The sequence below is a fragment of the Mangifera indica genome, chromosome 11, assembly GCF_011075055.1.
Source record: "Mangifera indica cultivar Alphonso chromosome 11, CATAS_Mindica_2.1, whole genome shotgun sequence".
Taxonomy (NCBI): domain Eukaryota; kingdom Viridiplantae; phylum Streptophyta; class Magnoliopsida; order Sapindales; family Anacardiaceae; genus Mangifera; species Mangifera indica.
The window spans coordinates 3081813-3095125 of record NC_058147.1 but is presented as its reverse complement, the minus strand read 5'-3'; the positions used below and the strand labels follow the sequence as shown (position 1 = coordinate 3095125).

General features: G+C 35.9%; 3 protein-coding genes across 3 annotated transcripts; 2 read left to right on the top strand and 1 right to left on the bottom strand.

The window, feature by feature from the left end:
• Positions 1 to 968: 968 nt before the first annotated feature.
• On the top strand, positions 969 to 3213 carry LOC123230118 (transcription factor bHLH95-like). The gene is made up of 3 exons (XM_044656241.1): positions 969 to 1315; positions 2465 to 2920; positions 3006 to 3213. The coding sequence occupies exons 1-3, from the start codon at positions 989 to 991 to the stop codon at positions 3099 to 3101; spliced, it is 879 nt and encodes a 292-aa protein (XP_044512176.1). The 5' UTR covers positions 969 to 988; the 3' UTR covers positions 3102 to 3213.
• A 3241-nt stretch (positions 3214 to 6454) lies between these two features.
• On the top strand, positions 6455 to 9582 carry LOC123230117 (probable serine/threonine-protein kinase At1g01540). Its single transcript, XM_044656240.1, has 7 exons — positions 6455 to 7302; positions 7405 to 7509; positions 7658 to 7780; positions 7873 to 8043; positions 8129 to 8258; positions 8347 to 8556; positions 9120 to 9582. Exons 1-7 carry the CDS (start codon positions 6698 to 6700, stop codon positions 9279 to 9281), a joined length of 1506 nt encoding a protein of 501 aa, XP_044512175.1. The 5' UTR covers positions 6455 to 6697; the 3' UTR covers positions 9282 to 9582.
• A 458-nt stretch (positions 9583 to 10040) lies between these two features.
• Positions 10041 to 12601, bottom strand: LOC123229032 (subtilisin-like protease SBT3). The gene has a single exon (XM_044654589.1). The coding sequence runs from the start codon at positions 12460 to 12462 to the stop codon at positions 10216 to 10218; it is 2247 nt and encodes a 748-aa protein (XP_044510524.1). The 5' UTR covers positions 12463 to 12601; the 3' UTR covers positions 10041 to 10215.
• Between the last annotated feature and the right edge of the window lie 712 nt (positions 12602 to 13313).

Genomic DNA, 13313 nt, shown 5'->3' with positions numbered 1-13313 from the left:
GGCGAGGAGGGAGAAAATCAACATGCCATGTTACAGCATTTTCTCACCAACAGACCATTGATTTTGCCATGACCCATCTGGACAGCAGGTGCTTTGCGAATATAATAACTGGAATATTTGACTTGTAATTAAGAAGTGATACTATTACAGAGCTGGCCCTCGCAAATCACGGAGTTGTAACCCTACCTCACTTGTAAAATGTGAGTTGGTCTGGTAAAACAACAACTAAGATCACAAGGTGAGATGGTGGTGTTTTGAGAAACAAAATGTATCCAGCCAGGAGAATTAATGTTTAAAAAAGTAAAAGTGAAATACCTGAAGGGACAATGACGCGGATGAAATGAGCATTTGGCTGAGGCTGGAGTAGTTCCAGGAGGAGGCTTGCATCATCAAATGGATGCTTGTAAATTTTCTATGATGAGTTGGCGGAGGCTAGCGAGAGAGTTAGTTTCAGGATCATGGTTGCGATTCAGATAGAAACAAAAAACTCCAGCTTTACTACTTATTTATGAAGCCATTCTTTTAGAGAATCTTGAAAAAGTTTTCGGGAGTTACACCGGCTAACAATCACATCTTAGTCTCAGGACAAGAAAAAGTTTCTGAAACTGAAACTTTCGTGTTTTACGGAAATAGAAAGAGCCGACCACCACCAGGTTCCGTTTTCATTTTCTCACCATCATCATTATCACCCCCCTAACTTCAGTTATATTTACCTAGCTGCCACTCTCTTCCGTTTGAAGCTTTTTTTGGGTCGATTCTTCAATTCATCAACCGCAATAGGTGAAGGGTGAAAGTGGTTATTGAAGAGCGAAATAAGGTTAGTATAGTAATTAACTAAATATATTTGTTTGAACGCCAAATAACGGCATTCTCTCATGTCATGATTGAATTTTGTTGCCTTGTCTACTTTTTCACCATTATAATCTTCTTCTCATTGCCCTACACAGACCAGATTTGAAAACGCACAATCAATCTTTCTCTTCAAATTATGTTGGCAAACAATTTTAATAATCCGTATTTCTCCTCCGAACAAAACCATGCATGGTTTGATTCTAGTTTTGATGATATAAATTTTGCCAGTAAAGAGAAGTTGGAGATGAGAGATGGCGATAATTCAAGGTCTCATTGTCCCAGAGGTAAACCACAAGTACAGGTAAGCAATAAGAGAATAAGAAGTAATAATGGAAGGGGCATTGGTTGTGGTGGTGGTGAATCTGTGCATGAGATGCATATACTGACTGAGAGAGAAAGGAGGAAAAAGATGAGAAACATGTTTTCGAATCTTCATGCTTTGCTTCCTCGTCTTCCTGCTAAGGTATTTCAAAATTCGAATTCTTTCTCTAGTCTTTGTTTCGACTAATTAAATTTGCATTATCTATGAGTTCTTTTTCATCGGATTCTCTCGATATAATTTGGTTTACTTTTCATTTCTTCTTATTTCAACAAATTTCATAAAATAAGTGAAACTTCTTCAGGAATCTGGAAAGAATTTCAGCAAATTATCCTTGCGAGGTTTTGATTGTCAAGAGCTACAAGTTATGTAGTAAGGATACGAAAATGCAAAAATGTGAAAACATAAAAACGGAAACGTGAAAATGCATTTTCTAAAAGTATAAAAAATAGAAATATAGGGAGACTTATAAATATGAAAATATAATTTTTTTTTTAATAAATACTAAATATTTTATAACAAAAATATATAAATTTGTATAGTATAAAAATAAATAATAAAAAAATATTAAAGAGAAAAAATATTATAAAATAAAATCATAGAACATATTATAAATTGTTTTTACATAAATGCACGTAGATATTTAAGAATAAAACAATAATATACATCAATTTATATAACATACTAGAGAGGAGATGTATAACATATCGGAGAGTGAAAAAGAAATAAATTCAATATGAGATTTAAAGACACTTTAGATTTAAAAATATAAAATATGTGTGTTTAATCAATTTCACTATCTTTCTTTTAAAAGAAATGTGCAAAAATTTTGAAACACCCCTGAAACATTTCATTCAAATTTTAGGGGAGTTTCGAAAACAAAAATGTTTCTGAAACTTGGAAACGTGCCATATTGTGAGTTTCTGTGCTTCCTAGGCTACAACCAGTAGAAAAATTGGCATCTGGTTTCTGTTTTTAATTTACTTTCATTCCCGTTTTTGTTCTTGACATTTCACACATTAACGCCTAATAACTTAATAAGCCTTAAAAGAACTGTATGTATAGTTATTCTTCTGCATAATTGATATTGATTGTAACTTCTGTTAATATTTTGAAAGTTCTCAATTTATTTGTTCGACAGTTTGTTCGAATAGCCTTCAAATTTAGAATAATTTTACATTTTATAGCAGTATAACTGAAGTTTGATTCATATTGGTTGCTGCATGTAAGAGTTCAATTTTGATGCCCATGATGACAACATTTTTCATTAAGGTATATCGTAACTGTGTGTAGGCAGATAAGTCCACCATTGTTGATGAAGCTGTAAAATATATTAAAACCCTTCAACAAACCCTCCAAGCGCTTCAAAAACAAAGGCTTGAAAAGCTCCAAAGTGCTACTGCTGTTGATTATGAACAATCAATTATCACGTCTTCAAAGGTAACAGCACTGGGTTCAAGAGAATCATATTTGGCTGATCAGGGACCACCACCAAAGAACTTGTCAATGCCCACAACCACGCCTCACTCGTTTCAAGTCCCCAATTCTCCAGCTTGCTTTCAGACGTGGTTTTCACCGAATGTAATGGTGAATACGTGTGGGGATGATGCACAAATCAGCTTGTGTTCACCAAGAAAGACAGGGTTGTTGGCCACCATTCTCTGCATACTGGAAAAACATAATTTGGACCTGGTGTCTGCTAATATTTCCTCCGATAACTACCGTAGCTTGTACATGATCCATGCCCATGTAAGTCCAAAATATAGATATATAATTTCCTATCTATTTCTATCTATTTCCTTGTTATATTTAACGGGGATTTCTTGTATATTAGGCAAGTAGAGCTCATCAATTTCCGGAGGCCATATCGGTAGAGGAAATATTCAAACTAGCAGTAGGGGAGATGAACTTATGGCTCTTGACGTCTTGATGCATAAGTTAACCATGAAGAACACAACAGATATTTAACCAAATGGTCCATTACTTTTTATAAAACAACATTTGAAATGATTTCTTCGTTAATATATGAAATTTCTAATTCATTGTACATATATGAATACATGTTTTTGTGTGTGTGTATATTTGGTAGTTGGAGATGTTCGCAAATTTTCCTACTTGGGTTGGGAAGTACATATATGACATATAACAATTAAATTATATATACCTATTTTGATTATACAATTGATGTATATCATCATATATACCTACTTTGATTACACAATTGATATATATCAATATGTGATTGGATAATCTTAAATTAACGATAAAATTATATGATAACGTATATAAATATGTATTTATTTATATACTTAAAATAGATATATATAAAATTGCTAGATAACTAATTTTAGGTGGGTAGCTATAATACATTTCCTTCATTCATTAATTGCTTCTTTTTTCTCTCTACCAAGTACTGGAATGCAAGAGGATGTGGAAATGAGGCCCAAGGAAGCACATGGGCAGGGTGATGTGTGTTAGAAGGAAACATCGATTTGCTATCATTTCACAAGTGAGAATAACCCTATTCTGCAGATATATAAGAGTGTTTCTCATTTACTAACAAAACCTAACCAACAAGGCATGCAAATTAAATTTGATCGTGACACAATAATAACACGTTTCTCACAATTGTTATGACTTTGCAAAAGGAAGTTGGGAGCTTTCATAACCCGAAATTGGTAGCTGCCGGCTCAACGTTTCCTTAATTTGCCCCTTCAATTGCCTCCCTTTCACCCTTATACTTTACCCAATCTTAACTTTGTGAACCAAAGCAATTTTACATGTACAAATAGAGATCTTTTATTTGACATTCTTGTTTATATTCATCAGCTAATGATTTCTAAGAATTTATTGATTAGGTGGGTCTATATATAAAAAAGCGTAAATATAATGTTGGTGCTCCTAGAGCTGAGATGTCAAAAGAGGCAAAAGAGGCAATTGGAGTGACAGTACCGGACTACCCAAAAGGTGACGAGAGAACTGTATTCTATTTGATTCAATTAATTTGTGTTTTACATTTACATGTTATATCATTTTATATAAGAGAAAATGACTAAGCAAGAAAGCATAATAATTAGAATATATTCCAAATATATATTTTCTTATGCTAGAATATATGTTTTTCCATTATACATTATTGTATATTGGTTATACTGATTTGTGTTTTTTTTTTATATAAAATTTGTGATATGTATAAATTTATGTATCATTCAGACAATTTAATATACCAAAAATATAATTTATTCATATTTTATTATAAGCAACGTTATGTGTACCCAATTTTGGTACACAATTTATATATACAGTGATGTGTCATCATACAATTAGGTGATTTTAAAATATGTGTCACTATATGATTAAAAAATATTCAATCAGATGATGACACCTCATCTGTGTACACAAATTGTGTACAAAAAATGAGTACACATAGTTTTATTGTTTTATTATACTATCAAAGCTGAGAGTTTCCATTGATATTTCTTTTAGTCACACTCAATATTAGAATATATTTTAAATATATGGTAATATTTAAAATATATTCTAACATTGAGTGTGATGAAAGAAATACCGGCAAAAATGTTCAAGTTTGATACAATTATATTACAATCACTTTGATTATGTGGGTTTATATATAGAATGATACTTTATTCACGTTCCATATGTCAACAATCCCCCTCAAGCTTGTGGTTTATATATATATATATCATAAAATTCAAGCTTGCACAATAGAAGAGAGTGTTGTTGGTGACTTAAAACCTTTGTGAAGATATTATCAGGCAAATCAGGCAACTTTGTGGTTCGAATGTGCAAAGTCTTGATCATCCCTGCTTGAATCATGCATGTTTTTTATGTAGTGATAACAATCAATGTCTATATGTTTCAATCCTTTATAAAATATTGGATTTGTTATAAAAACATCGATTATTATCATAATTCTATTAAAACATCAATGATTTACATGTTGAAGATATTTAACATATATTTAAGAGAGTGATAGAGGGAAGTCTAAAATCTGGTCATCGGAGGAGTAAATTCCCACAAAACTCTACTAACTAAGTGATATAATAACTCAGTAAGTAGAAACTTTTTACATTTAAGTTTGTTTGATTTTTATGCATTATGGGTTCTAATATGTTTAATATGAAATCAGAAACATGCTAGAACTAAAATCTTTCTATGAAATTTTATGTCTTTGACTTTGTTATTGAAGATAGCACACCATATAAATGTTAGATTAAGTTGATGTTGCAAAGAAATGATGAGATCTATTGAATGAGATTTAGGATCTAATTGATGTTGTTAGGTTTAAAATGTATGATAATAATTGCACAATGCTGGCAGGATTGTTAGTTGACATTTAAAAAACATTATGGAACTGTTTTTATCCAAGAATTTGTCTAGTATTATTATAGTTTTGATTGGTTAATCAAGGGTGAAATGTTGTCATTGTGCAAGAAGACAAGTTTAATATGTTAGAATGTGAGGCTATCATGTTGGCACAAATTGGTGTATCGAGATCTGATATAAATAGCCTGAGATTTAACCCTACAAAGTCATGCATGATCATACTAAGGTCTGGGATAGTCGTGCATTGGCACAAATATGAAGTTTAAATGCAAATTAACAACAGTGTATATTACTTGAACGACTATCCATTGGTTGGAATAGAGATATTGATTATCAATAAATGATTACACATAGGTTCATGCATCTCTTCATGACATATAATATAGTACATGATAGAAACCTATGTAAAAAAAGTGCATGCTCATGAATGTAGTCTTATTAAGGATCCGACATAATGCAATCCCGAAGATCATGGCCCCTGTCATGAGCTTTTAACTATTAACGGACTGACCCAACTTGCTAGGTCCACCATTTGGCTGGCCTAGACATTGCTAGTATCCGATGCAGCAATCTTTGAAATTTGCAAAATATAGATGTGACTGTGTTGATGAGAATGCAGGGTTGCAACTGATCCAACGACCTTTCCACTTGTCCAAGAATCGTGGTATTTAACAAATCATGGGTCCAGCACGCCGCAGGCTGGCTCAATTATGTTTCCCCACCACCAGTGGACCTTAACTTGACAGGCCAACTGATGTGATCAATTGGCTGGCCAATCAAACAAACTATGAATTAAAACTAATTATATTCCCCGGCCCGAAAGTAATTTAGAAAATCGAAAGTTGGATCACCAGTAGCACTGCCTTTCTTTTGTTAGAATAATATTAAACTTATAGATATGATTAATTGCAAGAATCCAAACGCCACATTAATCTATTGTTGTTATTTACCTGGATTAAAGCAACTCAAGTACAGTACACTACACTGATCTGTTGTTGATTTTGATATAGATGAAGGCATTTAAGACACGAAATCGTTAATGGAGTTTTGCTCAATTCTAGAAGTCCCATCATGCCCTTCTCTCCTTCCCTTTTTTGGGTTCACCTCCCTCATGAACTATTTCCCAATTTCACTCTCACATGAATTTTAGTTTTTACTTGGAACAACCCAGTACCCAGAATGTCTGATTATTCCTTCTTGAACAATCAGCTCTCCAAAAGAACCTCCATTTTCGGGTTACGTTTATGGGTTGTTCTTGGTATATGTGTTGGAGCTGCTATTGTTCTTGTACTCTTCCTCATATCTCTCTGGTTCAGTTCAAAACGCAACAATAATTCTAAACGGCACAATAAATCATTCTCTCTTAACAACATCAACCCAACCATTCCAAACGTTTCCAAAGACATAGAAGAAATCCGTATCGACCCTGAACCCAAACCGCCGAACCCTGACCCGTTGCCGGAGCCCGACCCAATTTCGATTGAAGAAAGCCCTGTCAATGGCGGCAATAGAATTCACGTCGAAATCGGGAAAGATCACCGGATTTCGTATCCGGAAAGGGTCGGCGGGTCGTATCACGGGTCTGGTGAGCAAGCGCTGGCGGTAATTGCGCCGGAGGTATCGCATTTGGGGTGGGGTCATTGGTACACTTTGAGGGAGCTTGAGGTGTCCACTAATTTTTTCGCTGATGAGAATGTGATTGGGGAAGGTGGCTATGGAATTGTTTACCGTGGCGTGTTAGCGGACAAAACCAAAGTTGCTGTTAAAAATTTGCTTAACAACAGGTATCAATTGCATTGATGGTTTCTAAAGTTAGGTGTATTATATGTTTTAGTGTTGCATGTAGTTTTATTAAATGCTGAAGAGGCTTTCTGGTTTTATTGTAGGGGACAGGCTGAGAAGGAGTTTAAGGTTGAAGTAGAAGCAATTGGACGTGTACGGCATAAGAATTTGGTGAGGCTGTTAGGATATTGTGCCGAAGGAGCTCATAGGTACTTTACTTTCCGAATTTTGCATCTTTCATATTGATAGTGATCTTTGCATGCTTCAATTTTTGGGTTGATGTCTTAAATTTGAGAACTTGTCAATTTCTATGTAATGAACTTTCCTTTGTTTAAAATGCTTACTTGGTTGTGATAGGATGCTTGTATATGAATATGTTGACAATGGGAACTTAGAACAATGGCTTCATGGAGATGTTGGGCCTTACAGTCCTCTTACATGGGAGATCCGGATGAATATAATACTTGGAACAGCTAAAGGGTAGGTTTTGATTTGAGTTAAAACAATCATATGAGCTTCTATCTTCAATTTTTTAGTTATTGCTGTGGCTGAAATTTATTGAACATGTACAGCCTAACATACCTGCATGAGGGTCTTGAACCAAAAGTTGTTCACCGAGATATTAAGTCCAGCAACATTTTGCTTGATAAGCAGTGGAATCCAAAAGTTTCTGACTTTGGGTTAGCAAAGCTTCTAGGCTCAGAGAGAAGTTATGTTACAACTCGAGTGATGGGAACATTTGGGTTAGTTGAGCTATCACAGTCTTAGTGTATGTAATTAATGATCCTGGCCAAACATGTAGGAATCACATTTGGTTCTGTTTTGCAGGTATGTGGCTCCAGAATATGCTAGCACTGGAATGTTGAATGAAAGAAGTGATGTATACAGTTTCGGAATTCTTATTATGGAAATAATTTCCGGGAGAAATCCTGTGGATTACAGCCGTCCTCCTGGAGAGGTTTGTATTTATCAATTTCATTACTTGATAACATTGCCTTATTCTTCCTCTTTATTTTGGATGCATTCTGACAAGTTCAAAATTTCAGGTGAATCTAGTTGAGTGGCTGAAGACAATGGTAACAAACCGGAATGCAGAGGGCGTTTTGGATCCTCGGTTGCAAGAGAAGCCTTCTTCAAGGGCATTAAAGCGTGCCCTTTTAGTAGCTTTACGCTGTGTGGATCCAAATGCTCAGAAGAGGCCTAAGATGGGGCATGTAATACATATGCTCGAAGCTGATGAGTTTCCCTTCAGAGATGTAAGTCCATGTTCTTGTCTGCAGTAAATTATTCTTGACTCCTTTTTCAAAATTCCTTTCTCACATTTCTTTGTTTTTGCTATGAACTCATTCTGCATACTTTTAGGACTTGTGACTGTAAGAAGTTTAAGCAAGAAACAATGTCCAAAAATTAGGTTGGAAGACAACTTCTAATAGAATTTTTATTTGCCCTTATTTTTTCTGGATTTGGTGCTTAGAGAGTGCAACAAAACTTTATATTGTCAGATTGGATTAATTTAAAATGTAAACCAATGATGTGTTAAATATGAGTTGTGTTTTGGTTTATTTGACAGTCAAACAGGAGACAACTCGAGCATTAGATAGAGAGAAATTTATGATGCATTAATTTTATGGGGAATTGATCTGGGATTCAGACTCCTCCTGGAATGTTGTCTGAATGTCGGTCCCACTTGTGTTCAAAGAATTGCAACAGTGAAATTCACATTTTTAGCATTTAGAAAAGCTCTAATCCTTTAAATGCTTGTTCTATACTTGCTTTGCTCAGCTCTCACTCAAGATTGCTTTTTCCCACATGATTTCAGGACCGTAGAACAGGTAGGGAACATGGGCATCTTCAGCGTGATGGTATGACGAGTAGATTGATGGAGAAGGGTGTAAGTGAATCAGGTGATAGTAGTGGGTATGAAAGTAGTGCCCAAACCAATAGGTCATTGTGGAGAAAGCAAGAACCTGAAGAGCAGTAGCCAGTAGCCTCGCTACATCATATCTAAGGTGAATTGACATGCATTTGTTTGCCTTGTTTTCCATATTTACTCATTTCACCTGTATATGTAATTCATATCATTATGAGCTTCCGCTGTTTGTAGATTTTGTACCATCTGTATCTTAACTTGTATACAACTGACTTGGTGTTTGACGCCTGTGTACTCTTTCTTGATAACTTCATCATCCGACTCTCATAGAGGATGAGGTATTACCGAATTCCATTGGCTTGCGCAAATCTTCAGAGTGATAAAGATGATGTTGAAATTTGTTCCTCTTTCACCTTTTATGTGTATTGATATCAGTTTCTTTCATGCTTTCTAAACTGTTGGCTGCTTAGTTATTTTGAAATCTATGAATGTGGAGTACCCTATCAAAATCTGAAAATAGCCAGTGGCAGAGTTCCACTTTCACATGGGTCTTAAAGTTTCACAAATAAATGCAACAAAATTTGTGTTTCATAATGGTTACTTCATTTTCTTGAATTTTTAAAGCTCGTTCATTGATAAATAGTGTTGGAAAAAAATCTTAATCAAAATTGAATCTTCCACTTACTTTAATCAAGTGAAGAGCTAGATGCAGTACACTTCCTTGTGGATTTAGCACATTGAAAAAAATAATTGAATGTAAATGTTAAGTAACCACACCAGTGTGGTTGATTTCTTGATTTCATCATGTTAGATTTTTCCTCATTTTCGAACGAGTCTAAAACACTTTAGTTCTATAAGATAATATTAATATTAAACTGCAAATCAACTCATGAAGAGGTCTCTGCGTCTAACCATAAAGGTTAAGCTTACAATTTATTGATAACCCTCGATTTTTGGTGACAGCACAAGTTATGATAATTATAACAATAACAACTAGCGAATTCATTTCACAAATCATGATATTGTGGGACTGAATGTGATTTAGCTAGGTTTTAATGGCCACTACGGGGCTTGACACAGTATGATTATGCTGATCAATCCATTTCAGAAAACCATAAATCACGCTTGGAGCTTTTGTGCCAATCTCTACACTCAGAATAAAATTCTGCTGCTGATATTTTTGAGTGAATGTCAGAGTGCTCGGCTCTACTGTGATTTTCATCCCTGTAGGAAACTCCAAATTTGCATGGTACACTGAATCTGTTTCTCCCACATTTTTGACGGTCCTACTAAAGGTCTTCACGGTTTCATTGGTAAATATGGCAATAAAAGAAGGATAATTGAGGTCAGTGTGCTGTTTGCTGCAATTCCAGTGATTTCGTCTAATGACAGCTTTCATCTGAATTTTGTTATATCGAAGGCCACAGAGGAACTCTACATAATCTTGAAAATCCATGTCATAGATGAGCCCAGGGTCCATGGCTTTGTTTGGATCTATATGACCCGCCCCAAAATCTAGAGGTGTGGCTGGAAGGCCAGTTCCTGCATCTTTCAGAATACTACTGCCTGTGCTGTCGATGGAATATGCTGTAGTCATTATAGCTGATCGAATGGCAGCAGTGCTCCACTCCCAGTGGACGGCTTTTAGTAAAGCTGCCACTCCGGCAACATGGGGTGCTGCCATTGACGTGCCTGAGTCTAGTTCATAATCTGTCACCAAGTCATACTTTCCAATTCTAATGAATGGCACGTTAGGTGTGACTGCGGCCAGGACATCGACTCCTGGAGCCAGAATATCAGGCTTTAGTACACTTGGGTTGATTGGATCTGGTCCTCTTGAAGAGAAGGAGGCCACTTGAGGTGCTGCTTTAGTACCCAATTTTGTTCTCAGGAACCTCATTCTTTTTATCTTTGCCCTTTTCTCTCGTGTTGCATACTCTCTAACTTTTGCTCCAGAATCAGTATGAAGAACCACACTGGGAATGGAGAATTCTTCTGGAAATAAATCTGATGTATTTGATGAAAAAATTCCAGCAAATGCACCTACCCTCTCAACCTCCCGTAATTGATCATCAATGTCAATTTTCAGGCTGTAATCACAAAGGACTACCTTTCCAGCAACTTCCTTCGAGTCCAATGCCGAGTGGTTGCAATGTGCTTTGCTTATATTGCCTTGGCCATAGTACAGAGACGTATTGCTAATGTAAATGCTCTGTGGATAATAAGATATCCCTTCAAAATCTGAATCATTTTCTAGAGTCACAGTTGCAGTAAAACTCCGGTCAACTGTGCCAGCTCCCACAGTTGTGATCCAAGGAGCTCCATTGTTTATTGAGTATCGAACTCCCTCATTCCCTGCAGCACAGACAACAAAAATGCCTTTCTCGATTGCTGAAAGGGAAGCAATAGCAATGACATCTTTGAAATAAGGTTCTTGGCCAAATCCTATTGACAGTGACATAATGTCAACACCATCCGCAATTGCTTGATCCATGCCTGCAAGCACATCACTGGCTGCGCTCTTTTCTGTATCTTCTGCCCAGAGGACCTTGTACATAGCTACATGAGCACCCGGTGCTATTCCTCTGGCTGTTCCTCTGGCATATCCAAAGTGACTTACACCTGGTACCTCGTTACCAGCAGCTGTGGAGGATGTGTGTGTTCCATGACCTTCGAAGTCTCTTGGCGAGTCAAAGTCATAGGTCTTCGAGATTTTTATCCCCGCAGCTTTAATCCCTTTGCTAAAAGATTGAGCACCAATGAGCTTCTTGTTGCAGGCAAAAGAGCTAAATTCTGTACCTTTCTCACACTTTCCCTTCCATCTCTGTGGGGTTGATGGCGTACCGGTGTCACTAAAACTCTCACTCTCCGGCCAGATTCCGGTATCAAAAACTCCTATGATCACACCATCACCATATGAAGCAGCAGGCCATATGCCAGAGTCATGTTTTAATCCAAGAAACTTGGGAGTGTGGGTTGTGAATAACCTGCCAAAGGACTCTGGGAATGTGGCAACATGAGCTGGAGATTTCTCGATTTCAGATAGATAAGTGGGTGTCAATCTGGCACTGAAACCATTCATGACATGGCTGTACGAATAAAGCAGGATTTCTGCTTCATCAGCTGGCGACAAAGAGCTCAAGATGGACTGATGCCATGACTGGTGGGTTAAGAAAGAGTCTGGCTTCTGAGAATGGTCCAGGTGGATGATATAAGTCTGGTATTCTTCAGGTTCTGATATTGCAGGGCTAATTAATAGCAACAGGATGGAGAAATCCAATAGTTTTCTCATGGCAGGCACTATGAAGATGATCAAGGAAAATTATTGAACTTTAAAGGATTCTGATCCCTTATACAAATAAAAATAGAAAATCTGCAGGAATCTTCTGCTGTCAATTGCTCACTACAGTATTCTAATTTATCGTTTCCTGGTTAAACTTTCCAGGTGCATTCCCAAAGCAAGAAAATATAGGCAGTGGTCGAGCACATTCATTGTATGGTTGAAGTTGGTATGCAATTTCCATCGCAAGATCAAAAGCAGGCGCTGTTGAACTTTAGAGTTTTATTTAAATTTATTTCGTTGTCTGGACCATCAACAGACTAACTTTTATAGTGGATGTGTTAGTGCTTTTGACAAAGAAAGTGAGCCACTTACCTTTAATTTTCTCATGCTTAATTTCAAAAGCTGATTATTTTTTAAAACATTTTACCGGGTACACCATTTTTTTTCCACTAGAAAATTACGGTAAGACTATAAATTTTCAAAGTCAAAAAATAAAAGATTCTAATTTTCCAATCTTTTTGTAAAGTAATCAATGTGTAACTAATGGGGTATCTTATCACCCATACAAGGACTAAAAGATGTATTTTAACACCCTACATAAATTGAAAGACTTACAAAAAAAAGTTCAAAATCAGATTTAATTTTGAATCAAAGAATGGGATTAAGATGAAGGAAATAACTCCCCTAAATGGAGAGAAACACAACAATAATAGGAAGGAATTATTCTTTACCTAGATTAAAAAAAAGAGCCTTTTTAAGAGAGTTTCTTAAAGATTGGGTCAAGAATTTGTGGAGTTTGTTGGTGATAAAAATTGTTTTGATTGAAAGAAAATTTAAAAGAAATTGTTTAGATTTCTATA